This window comes from Aquarana catesbeiana, linkage group LG05 (assembly GCF_042186555.1).
Source record: "Aquarana catesbeiana isolate 2022-GZ linkage group LG05, ASM4218655v1, whole genome shotgun sequence".
NCBI classification, from domain to species: domain Eukaryota; kingdom Metazoa; phylum Chordata; class Amphibia; order Anura; family Ranidae; genus Aquarana; species Aquarana catesbeiana.
In genome coordinates, this window is record NC_133328.1 from 458,982,853 (window position 1) to 458,997,468 (window position 14,616).

Genomic DNA, 14,616 nt, shown 5'->3' on the forward strand with positions numbered 1-14,616 from the left:
CTTTAGTGGGTCACTTTTGACGGGCAGTACTGCTGGCTGAACACAACAGAGGGATCGTTCTTCCCCACCATGGCATGTGTACACCCGTCTGCTGCCTTTACAGTTTAAGGGGAGTGTTTGGGGGTGGAAAAATGCAGCTCAACCACGTGTTTGTACTATCCCCCAACTGAAAAAGTGTAAAGACAGGGCTAAACGGAGTATTTCTATGTATTTTAGCTGTGATCTGGTTGGACTTGAATGTTTTCCATACTTGTCATGGTGGAATGAACAGGTGTCGGTACAACAACAGGAACACAAGTCAGCTGCACTACTCAATAATCCTGGATGATACAAGGATGGAAATTCTACAAGCTGTGCTCTCTGAACATGTGATCTGCACTTGTTGAGCATCAAAACTTCCCCTCCACATTATCTGCAGAGTCACAAAGGCAGGATGGGCCTGGCCTACAGAAAACATTCCCAGCACCCTCTGAGGACTGCGGACACATTGAAGGGAATGCCTTCCAGCATGTATTTTCCCCAAGCTCCCTCACCATCAGATTATTCCTGCAAGGTGTCTTCTGATGCTATGAAATATCACGCGGCTATACCAAGACGCCCCCTCCCAGATTCTCAACCTTTACATTAGACACGCATTTTCACTCATCACATTCTAACCTGTGATCACAGGTTTAAATTAAACCCACAGGAAAATATTAGAATAATTATTCAGAACGTCTTTTCAACAACAACTCATCTGAAAATCAACCAGTCATAAACGCCGTTATTTTAGGACAACAACTCGGGCCAGGACAAGTGCAGCAAACTGCTCTGTAGCTTGGCATTCACTGCCAGTGTGGCTGACTGACGAGTCTTGTAACACGGTGGGGGATGGGATCAACAAGACAGCTGTGCTTTGACAGCTCAGATTCTATATGGATGGGATCAAATCCCAGCTGTAACCTCACAACAAAATAGACTGTGACCTTCAGCTGAAGCGGCCTCTATAGAGACCCTGAATGGCTCAGCATACTTCCCATGGGAGACTTCTTACATGCCAAGGCCAGCGCCATCGTTTCTAGGTTTGATAAATGTTTTTAGTATTAGTAAGGCTTTGCTCATATGTGCAGCTAGGGGGCAGTAAGAACAAGCAGCTGAGCTGCACTTTTAGGTTTTATTCACAGTGAATGTTTTTAACGCTACTGATAGGTATTTTTTTCTCTGCCTCTAAACTCCCCCGCGTGTTAGCCTATGTGCCCATGCAGACATAGGCATTTAACCCCTTGGCGCCAGCTCCTGCTGACCCTTTAAAAGCTTTGGAATGGTGGGAGGCAGGGTGGGGCTTATGGCCATGTGACCGCAATGACTGAAGGTTTCTTTTAGCCACCGGTCACTGACGGGACTATGCACGACACACGCTCTCAGCACAGCTCTATTGGCGCTCTTGCACAAAAATATGCGGCCTCTTGGCGCCAAGGCCCGCCCGCGAGGCAGCATATTTGCGTGCGCTCGGCGCCAACAGGTTAAAGGCAGAAAAAGAAACCCATTGCCAGTATGTCCAAGAGCAGCAGTGTTTTGGCAGAAAAAACTCAACGCTTCTGAACACCTGTAAACACATTTAGGCATGTCAAGCACTTTAGTGTTAATTTACTTCAATAGCCAGAATAAATTATTATTCTTCCCAAGGAAATTAACACCCAAGTGCTTGAAGTTCCTAACACACATTTACATAAGTCAAGAGTTTTTTTTTTTGCCAAGACGCTGCTGCCAGTGTGCATAAGACCTTACTTACTGCCCGACCATCCACCTGAACACAGCCGCTCAGGGCTGTACACGTCGCTGTTATGATGCTGTTTCACGGCTGCAGCAAAAATTATTCAGCTTGCAACACGGCACCTACTGAGTCCTTATGCACATCTATGGGGGCCACACTGCACCCACCATGCAACCGCATGCAAAGCACACGATTATGGTGCAGTGGTTCGGCATTTACAGGGTTAGATCAGGTAGTGAGGAGGTGGCATATCACCCTGTCAAGCGCCTCTGAAAAGTTATTCACCATTGATCGCCATTCGTCAATGAGCCCTTTAACCACTTCAATACCTGGCACTTTCACCCCCTTCCTGCCCAGGCCAGTTTTCAGCGCTGTCTCTCTTTGAATGACAACTGCGCAGTCATGCTACACTGTCCCCAAATTAATATTTTTTTTTTTAGCATTTTTTGAGACAGTTTTTTGGAGTTATTTAATCACCACTGGGTTTTTTATTTTTTGCTAAAGATAGGAAAAAAAAGAAGGCCTGAAAATTTTGAAAAAAAAATAAATAAATAAATAAATAAAACAAAACCTGTTGCAAAATTTTGCAAATAAGTAATTCTTCTTCAGTGATGTGCGCTGTTGAGGCTGCGCTGACCTCTCACTAACCCCCCCTGCTTTCTGGCTGCATCTGCATGCTCAAATAAGGGTCTGGTATGGATTTTTGGTGGGACCGCATGGCATTTTCTTTTGTATTCTGGTGTGGGACCCCCCCCCCCCCCCTCAAAATTCAAACCAGATAGGGGGGGGGGGGGGGCATTTATTACCGACTCTTCTCTTCTTTACATCCAAAAATGTAAATGTATTTTATTGGGATTTTATGTGATAGATCAGCACAAAGTGGCACATAATTGTGAAGTGGAAGGAAAATGAGAAATGGTTTTCAATTTTTTTGCAAATAAATATGTGAAAAGTGTGGTGCATTTGTATTCAGCCCCCCCGGAGTCAATACTTTGTAGAACCACCTTTCACTGCAATTATGGTTGCAAGTCTTTTTGGGGATGTATCTACCAGCTTTGTACATCTAGAGAGTGAGATTTTTGCCCATTCTTCTTTGCAAAATAGCTCAAGCTCTGTCAGATAGGTTGGAGAACATCTGTGAACAGCAATTTTCAAGTCTTGCCACAGATTCTCAATTGAATTTAGGTCTGGACTTTGACTGGGTCGTTCTAACACATAATTATACGCTGATCTAAACCATTCCATTGTAGCTCTGGCTGTATGTTTATGGTTGGTGTCCTGCTGGAAGGTGAACCTCCGCCCGTCTCAAGTCTTTTGCAAACTATAACAGGTTATAGATTGCCCTGTATTTGGCTCCATTCATCTTCCCATCAACTCTGACCAGCTTCCCTGTCCCTGCTGAAGAATAGTATCCCCACAACATGATGCTGCCACCACCATGTTTCACAGTGGGGATGGTGTGTTCAGGGTGATGTGCAGTGTTAGTTTTCTAGTACACATAGTGATTTGCTTTTAAGCCAAAAAGTTAAATTTTGGTCTCATCTGACCAGAGCACCTTCTTCCACACGTTTGCTGTGTTCTCCCACAAGGCTTCTCGCAAACTGCAAATGCGACTTCTTATGGCTTTCTTTCAACAATGGCTTTCTTCTTGCCAGTCTTCCATAAATTCCAGATTTGTGGAGTGCACGACCAATAGTTGTCCTGTGGACAGATTCTCTCACTTGAGCTGTGGATCTCTGCAGCTCCTCCAGTGTTACCATGGGCCTCTTGGCTGCTTCTCTGTTTAATGTTCTCCTTGCCCGGCCTGTCAGTTTATGTGGACGACCATGTCTTGGTAGGTTTGCAGTTGTGCCATACTCTTTCCATTTTCCAATGATGGATTGAACAGTGCTCTGTTAGATGTTCAAAGCTTGGGATATTTTTTTAATAACCTAAACCCTGCTTTAAACGTCCACAAATTTATCTGACCGGTCTGGTGTGATCCTTGGCCTTCATGATGCTGTTTGTTCACTAAGGTTCTCTAACAAACCTCTGGGGGCTTCACATAACTGCTGTATTTATACTGACATTAAATTACAGACAGGTGGACTCTATTTACTAATTAGGTGACTTCTGAAGGCAATTGGTTCCACTAAATTTTAGTTAGGGGTAGAAGAGTAAAGGGGGCTGAATACAAATGCACCCTACACTTTTCAGATATTTGTAAAAAAAACAAAAAACGTTGAAAGCCATTTATAATTTTCCTTCCACTGCACAATTATGTGCTACTTTGTGTTGGTCCATCACATAAAATCCCAATAAAATACATTTACGTTTTTGGTTGTAACATGACAAAATGTGGAAAATTTCAAGGGGTATGAATACTTTAAGGCACTGTAGATATTTCCTGGTTGTTAACCCTTTCATGACTAAGCCTATTTCTGACATTTAATGTTTAGTAAAAGTTAGTTAGTTAGTTTAGTTAAGTTAAAATCTGTATTTTTTGCTAGAAAATTACTTAGAACCCCCAAACATTATGTATATTTTTTAGCAGAGAATCTAGAGAATAAAATGGCGATTGTTGCAATATTTTATGTCACACGTTATTTGTCCAGCGTTCTTTTAAATGCAACTTTTTGGGGGAAAAAAGACACTTTCATGAATTAAAAAAAAAAGGAAACAGTAAAGTTAGCCCAATTTTTTAATATAATGTGAAAGATGATGTTACGCCGAGTAAATAGATACCAAACATGTCACGCTTTAAAATTGCGCACACTCATGGAATGGCGACAAACTACGGTACCTAAAAATCTCCATAAGCGACATTTAAAAAAAAAAATAACGTTTACCAGGTTAGAGTTACAGAGGAGGTCTAGTGCTAGAATTATTGCTCTCGCTCTGACGATCGCGGCGATACCTCACGTGTGTGATTTGAACATCGCTTACATATGCGGATGCAACTTCCGTATGCGTTTTCTTTGCTGCGCGGGGACGGGGGCGCTTTAAAAATAATTTTTTATTATTTCATTTTTTTTTTTACATTGTTTCAAAAAAAAAAAAAAAAAAAAAAATTTTGATCACTTTTATTGCTGTCACAAGGAATGTAAACATCCCTTGTGACAGTAATAGGTGGTGACAGGTACTCTTTATGGAGGGTTCGAGGATCTAAAAGACCCCCGATCCCTCCTTCGCACTTCAAAGTATTCAGATCACTGAAAAAGGCGATTCTGAATACTGTATATTTTTTAAAAAACTGGCGCCGTTGACAGCCGAATAAATCGGAAATGACGTTGTGACGTCACTTCTGTGTTTACAGAGAGAAGACTGGAACAAAGCCGGTTCCAGCTTCGTGCCAGTCTGTCTCTAGCCACTGGAAGTGGCGAATCAAGGATTGGGTCTCCCAGTGGGACGGGAGGCCTGGTAAGAGGGGCGGAAGATGTCCACTCCCACTCCTCCGGGATAACAATCGAGCGGCTTTTAGCTGCATCGGTTGTTATCCCTGGAAAGCCGATCGCCCGCTCTAAAAAAAAAAAACGGTACCAGGATGATGCCTGCAGCTGCGGGCATCATCCTGGTATAACCCCCTAAAGCTGAGGCCGCATATATGCGTACGCTCGGGGGGGAGGAGTTAAGGATGCCTGTGGGTGCCAGCTCCTTGACAACCAGCTGAAATGTAAACATATTTTTACCTATTGCATGCCTGGACCAGTATTTATTTACCACATGCATTTATTTCCTTTAGTGAATTGATGTTAATGCCATTCCATGCAGTATTTATCAAGCATTTTTGCTTTCTGAGGTAAATACCGCATAAAAAGATAACGCATTGGCATTTTCCATATCACATGTGATATTTAGGAAGAATGCACCATGTGACCCAAATACCGCATATGGTATGTTTTAGTGAATAGAGCCCACTGTGATTATACATTTTCTACCCTACCTCCTCCATACCCAGCGCACTGATTATACAGTGGATACAAAAAGTCTACACACCCCTGTTAAATTGGTTTCTGTGGTGTAAAAAAATGAGACAAAGAAAACATTTCAGAACTTTTTCCACCTGTAATGTGATCTATAAACTGTAAAAAAAAACTGAAATCGTTTAGGTGGAGGGAACTAAGAATAAAATAATATAGTTTCATAAGTGTGCACACCCTTATATGAATACTTTGTTGAAGCACCCTCTGATTTTATTACAACACTCAGTCTTTTTGGGTATGAGTCTATCCGCATGGCACATCTTGACCTGGCAATATTTGCCCACTTCTTTGCAAAAACACTCCAAATCTGTTAGATTGCGAGGGCATCTCCTGTGCACAGCCCTCTTCAGATCACCCCACAGATTTTCAATGGGATTCAGGTCTGAGCTCTTCCAAAACTTTCATCGTCTTCTGGTGAAGCCATTCGTTTGTTGATTTGGACGTATGCTTTGGGTCATTGTTATGCTGAAAGATGAAGTTCCTCTTCATGTTCGGCTTTCTAGTAGAAGCCTGAAGGCTTTGTGCCAATATTTATTGGTATTTGGAATCGTTCATATTCCCTCTACCTTGACTAGGGCCCCTGTTCCAGCTGAAGAAAAACAGCCCCAAAGCAGGATGCTGCCAAAAAGTTCAATCTTGGTTTCATCAGACCATAACACATTTTCCCACATGCTTTTGGGAGACTGCAGATGTATTTTTGAAAAATTTAGCCGGGCTTGGATGTTTTTCTTGGTAAGAAAAGGCTTCTGTCTTGCCACTCTACCCATAGCCCAGACATATGAAGAATACTGGAGATTGTTGTCACATGTACCACACAGCCAGTACTTGCTGGATATTCCTGCAGCTCCTTTAATGTTGCTCTAGGCCTCTTGGCAGCCTCCTTGACCAGTTTTCTTCTCATCTTTTCATCAATTTTGGAGAGACATCCAGTTCTTGGTAATGTCACTGTTGTGCTATAATTTCTCCACTCGATAATGACTGTGTTCACTGTGTTCCATGGTATATCTAATTCCTTTTGTACCCTTCTCCTGACTGATGTCTTTTAACAATGAGATCCCTCTAATGATTTGGAAGCTCTCTGTGGACCATGGCTTTTGCTGTAGGATGCAACTAAGAAAATGTCAGGAAAGACCTTCTAGAACAGCTGAACTTTATTTGGGGTTAATCAGAGGCACTTTAAATGATGGAAGGTGTGTATTGACTCCTATTTAACATGACTTTGAATGTTATTGCTTAATTCTGAACACAGCTACATCCCCAGTTATAAGAGGGCGTGCACACTTATGCAACCACATTAATTTATTTTTTTTTTATTTTTACCCCCCCCCCACCAAAAAAAAAAAAAAAATTTTTGGTTTGTTTTTCAACTGAGTTGTACATTTTATAGGTTACATTAAAGGTGGAAAAAGTTCTGAAATTATTTATCTTGGTCTCATTTCTTTTTTACATCACAGAAACCTGACATTTTAACAGGGGTGTGTAGACTTTATATCCCCTGTCAGTCCTACCCTGCCTCCTCCTTACCCAACACACTGATGACATGTGTCCCCCCCCAGGTCTGATCACACTGATGACATGTGTCCCCCCAGGACTGGTCACACTGATGACATGTGTGTCTCCCCCCCCCCCCCCCAGGACTGATCACACTGATGACATGTCCCCCCTCCCAGGACTGGTCACACCGATGACATGTCCCCCCTCCCAGGACTGGTCACACCGATGACATGTCCCCCCTCCCAGGACTGGTCACACCGATGACATGTCCCCCCTCCCAGGACTGGTCACACCGATGACATGTCCCCCCTCCCAGGACTGGTCACACCGATGACATGTCCCCCCTCCCAGGACTGGTCACACCGATGACATGTCCCCCCTCCCAGGACTGGTCACACCAATGACATGTGTCCCCCCCAGGACTGGTCACACCGATGACATGTGTGTCCCCCCAGGACTGGTCACACTGATGACATGTGTGTCCCCCCAGGACTGGTCACACTGATGACATGCCCCCCCCCCCCCCAGGACTGGTCACTCTGATGACATGCCCCCCCCAGGACTGGTCACACTGATGACATGTCCCCCCCCAGGACTGGCCACACTGATGACATGCCCCCCCCAGGACTGGTCACACTGATGACATGTCCCCCCCCCCCCAGGACTGGCCACACTGATGACATGTCCCCCCCAGGACTGGTCACACTGATGACAAGTCCACCCCCCCCAAGACTGGTCACACTGATGACATGTCCCCCCCCCCCGGGACTAGTCACACTGATGACATGTCCCCCCCCGGGACTAGTCACACTGATGACATGCCCCCCCCAGGACTGGTCACACTGATGACATGTCCCCCCCAGGACTGGTCACACTGATGACATGTCCCCCCCAGGACTGGTCACACTGATGACATGTCCCCCCCAGGACTGGTCACACTGATGACATGTGTCCCCCCCCCCAGGACTGGTCACACTGATGACATGTGTGTCTCCCCCCCCCAGGACTGATCACACTGATGACATGTCCCCCCTCCCAGGACTGGTCACACCGATGACATGTGTCCCCCCCAGGACTGGTCACACTGATGACATGTGTCTCCCCCAGGACTGGTCACACCGATGACATGTGTCCCCCCCCAGGACTGGTCACTCTGATGACATGACCCCCCCCACCCCAGGACTGGTCACACTGATGACATGTCCCCCCCAGGACTGGTCACTCTGATGACATGACCCCCCCCACCCCAGGACTGGTCACACTGATGACATGTCCCCCCCCCAGGACTGGTCACACTGATGACATGTCCCCCCCCAGGACTGGTCACTCTGATGACATGCCCCCCCCCAGGACTGGTCACACTGATGACATGTCCCCCCCCCCCCCCAGGACTGGTCACTCTGATGACATGACCCCCCCCCACCCCAGGACTGGTCACACTGATGACATGTCCCCCCCAGGACTGGTCACTCTGATGACATGACCCCCCCCACCCCAGGACTGGTCACACTGATGACATGTCCCCCCCCCAGGACTGGTCACACTGATGACATGTCCCCCCCCAGGACTGGTCACTCTGATGACATGCCCCCCCCAGGACTGGTCACACTGATGACATGTCCCCCCCCCCCCAGGACTGGTCACACTGATGACATGTCCCCCCCCCCCAGGACTGGTCACACTGATGACATGTCCCCCCCAGGACTGGTCACACTGATGACATGTCCCCCCCAGGACTGGTCACACTGATGACATCCCCCCCCCCCAGGACTGGTCACACTGATGACATGTCCCCCCCAGGACTGGTCACACTGATGACATCCCCCCCCCCAGGACTGGTCACACTGATGACATCCCCCCCCCCCCCAGGACTGGTCACACTGATGACATGTCCCCCCCAGGACTGGTCACACTGATGACATCCCCCCCCCCAGGACTGGTCACACTGATGACATGTGTCCCCCCCCAGGACTGATCACACTGATGACATGTGTCCCCCCCAGGACTGGTCACACCGATGACATGTGTCCCCCCCAGGACTGGTCACACCGATGACATGTGTCCCCCCCCAGGACTGGTCACTCTGATGACATACCCCCCCCCCCAGGACTGGTCACTCTGATGACATGCCCCCCCCCCCCCCCAGGACTGGTCACTCTGATGACATGTCCCCCCCAGGACTGGTCACACTGATGACATGCCCCCCCCCCAGGACTGGTCACACTGATGACATGTCCCCCCCCCAGGACTGGTCACACTGATGACATGTCCCCCCCAGGACTGGTCACACTGATGACATGCCCCCCCCCCCCCAGGACTGGTCACACTGATGACATGCCCCCCCCCCAGGACTGGTCACACTGATGACATGTCCCCCCCCCCCCCAGGACTGGCCACTCTGATGACATGCCCCCCCCCCCAGGACTGGTCACACTGATGACATGTCCCCCCCCCCCCCCAGGACTGGTCACACTGATGACATGTTCCCCCCAGGACTGGTCACACTGATGACATGTCCCCCCCAGGACTGGTCACACTGATGACATCCCCCCCCCCCCCAGGACTGGTCACACTGATGACATGTGTTCCCCCCCAGGACTGGTCACACTGATGACATGTGTTCCCCCCCAGGACTGGTCACACTGATGACATGTCCCCCCCAGGACTGGTCACACTGATGACATCCCCCCCCCCCAGGACTGGTCACACTGATGACATGTGTTCCCCCCCAGGACTGGTCACACTGATGACATGTGTCCCCCCCCAGGACTGATCACACTGATGACATGTGTCCCCCCCAGGACTGGTCACACCGATGACATGTGTCCCCCCCAGGACTGGTCACTCTGATGACATGCCCCCCCCCAGGACTGGTCACTCTGATGACATGCCCCCCCCCCGGACTGGTCACTCTGATGACATGCCCCCCCCCCCAGGACTGGTCACTCTGATGACATGCCCCCCCCAGGACTGGTCACTCTGATGACATGCCCCCCCCCCCCAGGACTGGTCACACTGATGACATGTGTCCCCCCCCAGGACTGATCACACTGATGACATGTGTCCCCCCCAGGACTGGTCACACCGATGACATGTGTCCCCCCCAGGACTGGTCACACCGATGACATGTGTCCCCCCCCAGGACTGGTCACTCTGATGACATACCCCCCCCCCCAGGACTGGTCACTCTGATGACATGCCCCCCCCCCCCCCCCCCCAGGACTGGTCACTCTGATGACATGTCCCCCCCAGGACTGGTCACACTGATGACATGCCCCCCCCCCAGGACTGGTCACACTGATGACATGTCCCCCCCCCAGGACTGGTCACACTGATGACATGTCCCCCCCAGGACTGGTCACACTGATGACATGCCCCCCCCCCCAGGACTGGTCACACTGATGACATGCCCCCCCCCCAGGACTGGTCACACTGATGACATGTCCCCCCCCCCCCAGGACTGGCCACTCTGATGACATGCCCCCCCCCCCCCAGGACTGGTCACACTGATGACATGTCCCCCCCCCCCCCAGGACTGGTCACACTGATGACATGTTCCCCCCAGGACTGGTCACACTGATGACATGTCCCCCCCAGGACTGGTCACACTGATGACATCCCCCCCCCCCCAGGACTGGTCACACTGATGACATGTGTTCCCCCCCAGGACTGGTCACACTGATGACATGTGTTCCCCCCCAGGACTGGTCACACTGATGACATGTCCCCCCCAGGACTGGTCACACTGATGACATCCCCCCCCCCAGGACTGGTCACACTGATGACATGTGTTCCCCCCCAGGACTGGTCACACTGATGACATGTGTCCCCCCCAGGACTGATCACACTGATGACATGTGTCCCCCCCAGGACTGGTCACACCGATGACATGTGTCCCCCCCAGGACTGGTCACTCTGATGACATGCCCCCCCCCAGGACTGGTCACTCTGATGACATGCCCCCCCCCCGGACTGGTCACTCTGATGACATGCCCCCCCCCCCAGGACTGGTCACTCTGATGACATGCCCCCCCCAGGACTGGTCACTCTGATGACATGCCCCCCCCCCCCCCAGGACTGGTCACACTGATGACATGCCCCCCCCCCAGGACTGGTCACACTGATGACATGCCCCCCCCCCCCAGGACTGGTCACTCTGATGACATGCCCCCCCCCTCCAGGACTGGTCACACTGATGACATGCCCCCCCCCCAGGACTGGTCACACTGATGACATGTCCCCCCCAGGACTGGTCACACTGATGACATGCCCCCCCCCCCAGGACTGGTCACACTGATGACATGTGTCCCCCCCCAGGACTGATCACACTGATGACCTGTGTCCCCCCCCAGGACTGATCACACTGATGACCTGTGTCCCCCCCCAGGACTGATCACTCTGATGACATGCCCCCCCCCCCCCAGGACTGATCACTCCGATGACATGCCCTCCCCAGGACTGATCACACTGATGACATGTGTCCCCCCCCAGGACTGATAGCACTGATGACATGTGTCCCCCCCCAGGACTGATCACACTGATGACATGTGTCCCCCCCCAGGACTGATCACACTGATGACATGTGTCCCCCCCCAGGACTGATCACACTGATGACATGTGTCCCCCCCCAGGACTGATGACACAGGTGTCCTCTCTAACCCCGGACTCACAGCGCCCCCTCTTACCCACAGTGGACTTGCACGCCTCACAGAAGGTGTCGTCGGTGAACCTCTCCATCAGGCTGGTCTTGCCCACTCCTCTGGATCCGATGATAATGACTTGGAGTTTAAAGTCCGCTGGTCGGGGTGGTTGCTTCCTCCGGCGGGCCTGAGCTCCGGTCAGGGCTGGGGAGTTGGAGGCCGACCCTCCATAGGTAATGTTATTGGAGCTCCCGCCGCCCCCCAGTCCCCGATGATAGCCGGGCCTGGAATCCATCAATACATCCGCTCACACTGCGGGCCCTGTGACGTCACTCCGTACACTGGCGGCCCGGATGATCCCCCCACTTCCCGGGCACAGGCCGGTCCAGCCCAAGGCTGATAGCCGAGTCACAAGGCTGATCCCTATTCCACACAAGGAGAGCAGAGGAGATGGGATGAGGAGAGAGTGTCATCCACACAGGATGGGAGGGGGGCTCCCTCTATGGATGTGGAAGACTGGAGACAAAACACACACACACTACAGGAGAGAAACACACAGATTACTACAGGAGAGATAAACACACAGATTACTACAGGAGAGAAAAACACACGGATTACTACAGGAGAGAAAAACACACAGATTACTACAGGAGAGATAAACACACAGATTACTACAGGAGAGAAAAACACACGGATTACTACAGGAGAGATAAACACAGATTACTACAGGAGAGAGACACACACAGATTACTACAGGAGAGAAAAACACACGGATTACTACAGGAGAGAAAAACACACAGATTACTACAGGAGAGATAAACACACAGATTACTACAGGAGAGAAAAACACACGGATTACTACAGGAGAGAAAAACACACAGATTACTACAGGAGAGATAAACACACAGATTACTACAGGAGAGAAAAACACACGGATTACTACAGGAGAGAAACACACAGATTACTACAGGATAGATAAACACACAGATTACTACAGGATAGATAAACACACAGATTACTACAGGAGAGAAAAACACACAGATTACTACAGGAGAGAAAAACACACGGATTACTACAGGAGAGAAACACACAGATTACTACAGGATAGATAAACACACAGATTACTACAGGAGAGATAAACACACAGATTACTACAGGAGAGAAAAACACACAGATTACTACAGGAGAGAAAAACACACAGATTACTACAGGAGAGATAAACACACAGATTACTACAGGAGAGAAAAACACACAGATTACTACAGGAGAGAAAAACACACAGATTACTACAGGAGAGAAAAACACACAGATTACTACAGGAGAGAAACACACAGATTACTACAGGAGAGATAAACACACAGATTACTACAGGAGAGAGAAACACACAGATTACTACAGGAGAGAAAAACACACAGATTACTACAGGAGAGAAAAACACAGATTACTACAGGAGAGAAAAACACACAGATTACTACAGGAGAGAAAAACACACAGATTACTACAGGAGAGAGAAACACACAGATTACTACAGGAGAGAGAAACACACAGATTACTACAGGAGAGAGAAACACACACACATAGATTACTTCAGGAGAGAGAAACACACAGATTACTACAGGAGAGAGACACACATAGATTACTTCAGGAGAGAGAAACACACAGATTACTACAGGAGAGAGACAAACATAGATTACTTCAGGAGAGAAAAACACACAGATTACTACAGGAGAAAGAAACACACAGATTACTACAGGAGAGAGACACACATAGATTACTACAGGAGAGAGAAACACACAGATTACTTCAGGAGAGAGAAACACACAGATTACTACAGGAGAGAGACAAACATAGATTACTTCAGGAGATAAAAACACACAGATTACTACAGGAGAGAGAGACACATAGATTACTACAGGAGAGAGACACACACAGATTACTTCAGGAGAGAGAAACACACAGATTACTACAGGAGAGAGACACACATAGATTACTACAGGAGAGAGAAACACACAGATTACTACAAGAGAGAGAAACACACAGATTACTACAGGAAAGAAAAACACACGGATTACTACAGGAGAGAAAAACACACGGATTACTACAAGAGAGAAAAACACACAGATTACTACAGGAGAGAGACACACACAGATTACTACAGGAGAGAGAAACACACAGATTACTACAGGAGAGAGACACACACAGATTACTACAGGAGAGATAAACACACAGATTACTACAGGAGAGAAAAACACAGATTACTACAGGAGAGAGACACACATAGATTACTACAGGAGAGAGAAACACACAGATTACTACAGGAGAGAGAAACACAGATTACTTCAGGAGAGAGACACACATAGATTACTTCAGGAGAGAGAAACACACAGATTACTACAGGAGAGAGACACACACAGATTACTACAGGAGAGAGAAACACACAGATTACTACAGGAGAGAGACACACATAGATTACTACAGGAGAGAGAAACACACAGATTACTTCAGGAGAGAGAAACACACAGATTACTACAGAAGAGAGACACACATAGATTACTACAGGAGAGAGAAACACACAGTTTACTACAGGAGAGAGAAACACACAGATTACTACAAGAGAGAGAAACACACAAATTACTACAGGAGAGAGAAACACACAGATTACTACAGGAGAGAGAAACACACAGATTACTACAGGAGAGAGAAACACACAGATTACTACAGGAGAGAGAGACACACAGATTACTTCAGGAGAGAGACACACACAGAT

The 14,616-nt window shown here is 48.5% G+C and overlaps 1 protein-coding gene across 1 annotated transcript in view; it reads right to left on the reverse strand.

The window, feature by feature from the left end:
- RAB12 (RAB12, member RAS oncogene family) overlaps positions 1-12,339 on the reverse strand; it is a 48,310-nt gene extending 35,971 nt beyond the window's left edge. The window contains exon 1 of the mRNA XM_073631366.1: positions 11,895-12,339. Within this exon, the coding sequence (XP_073487467.1) occupies positions 11,895-12,144 (250 nt within the window). The 5' untranslated portion in view covers positions 12,145-12,339. The remainder of the gene's footprint in view (positions 1-11,894) is intronic.
- Between the last annotated feature and the right edge of the window lie 2,277 nt (positions 12,340-14,616).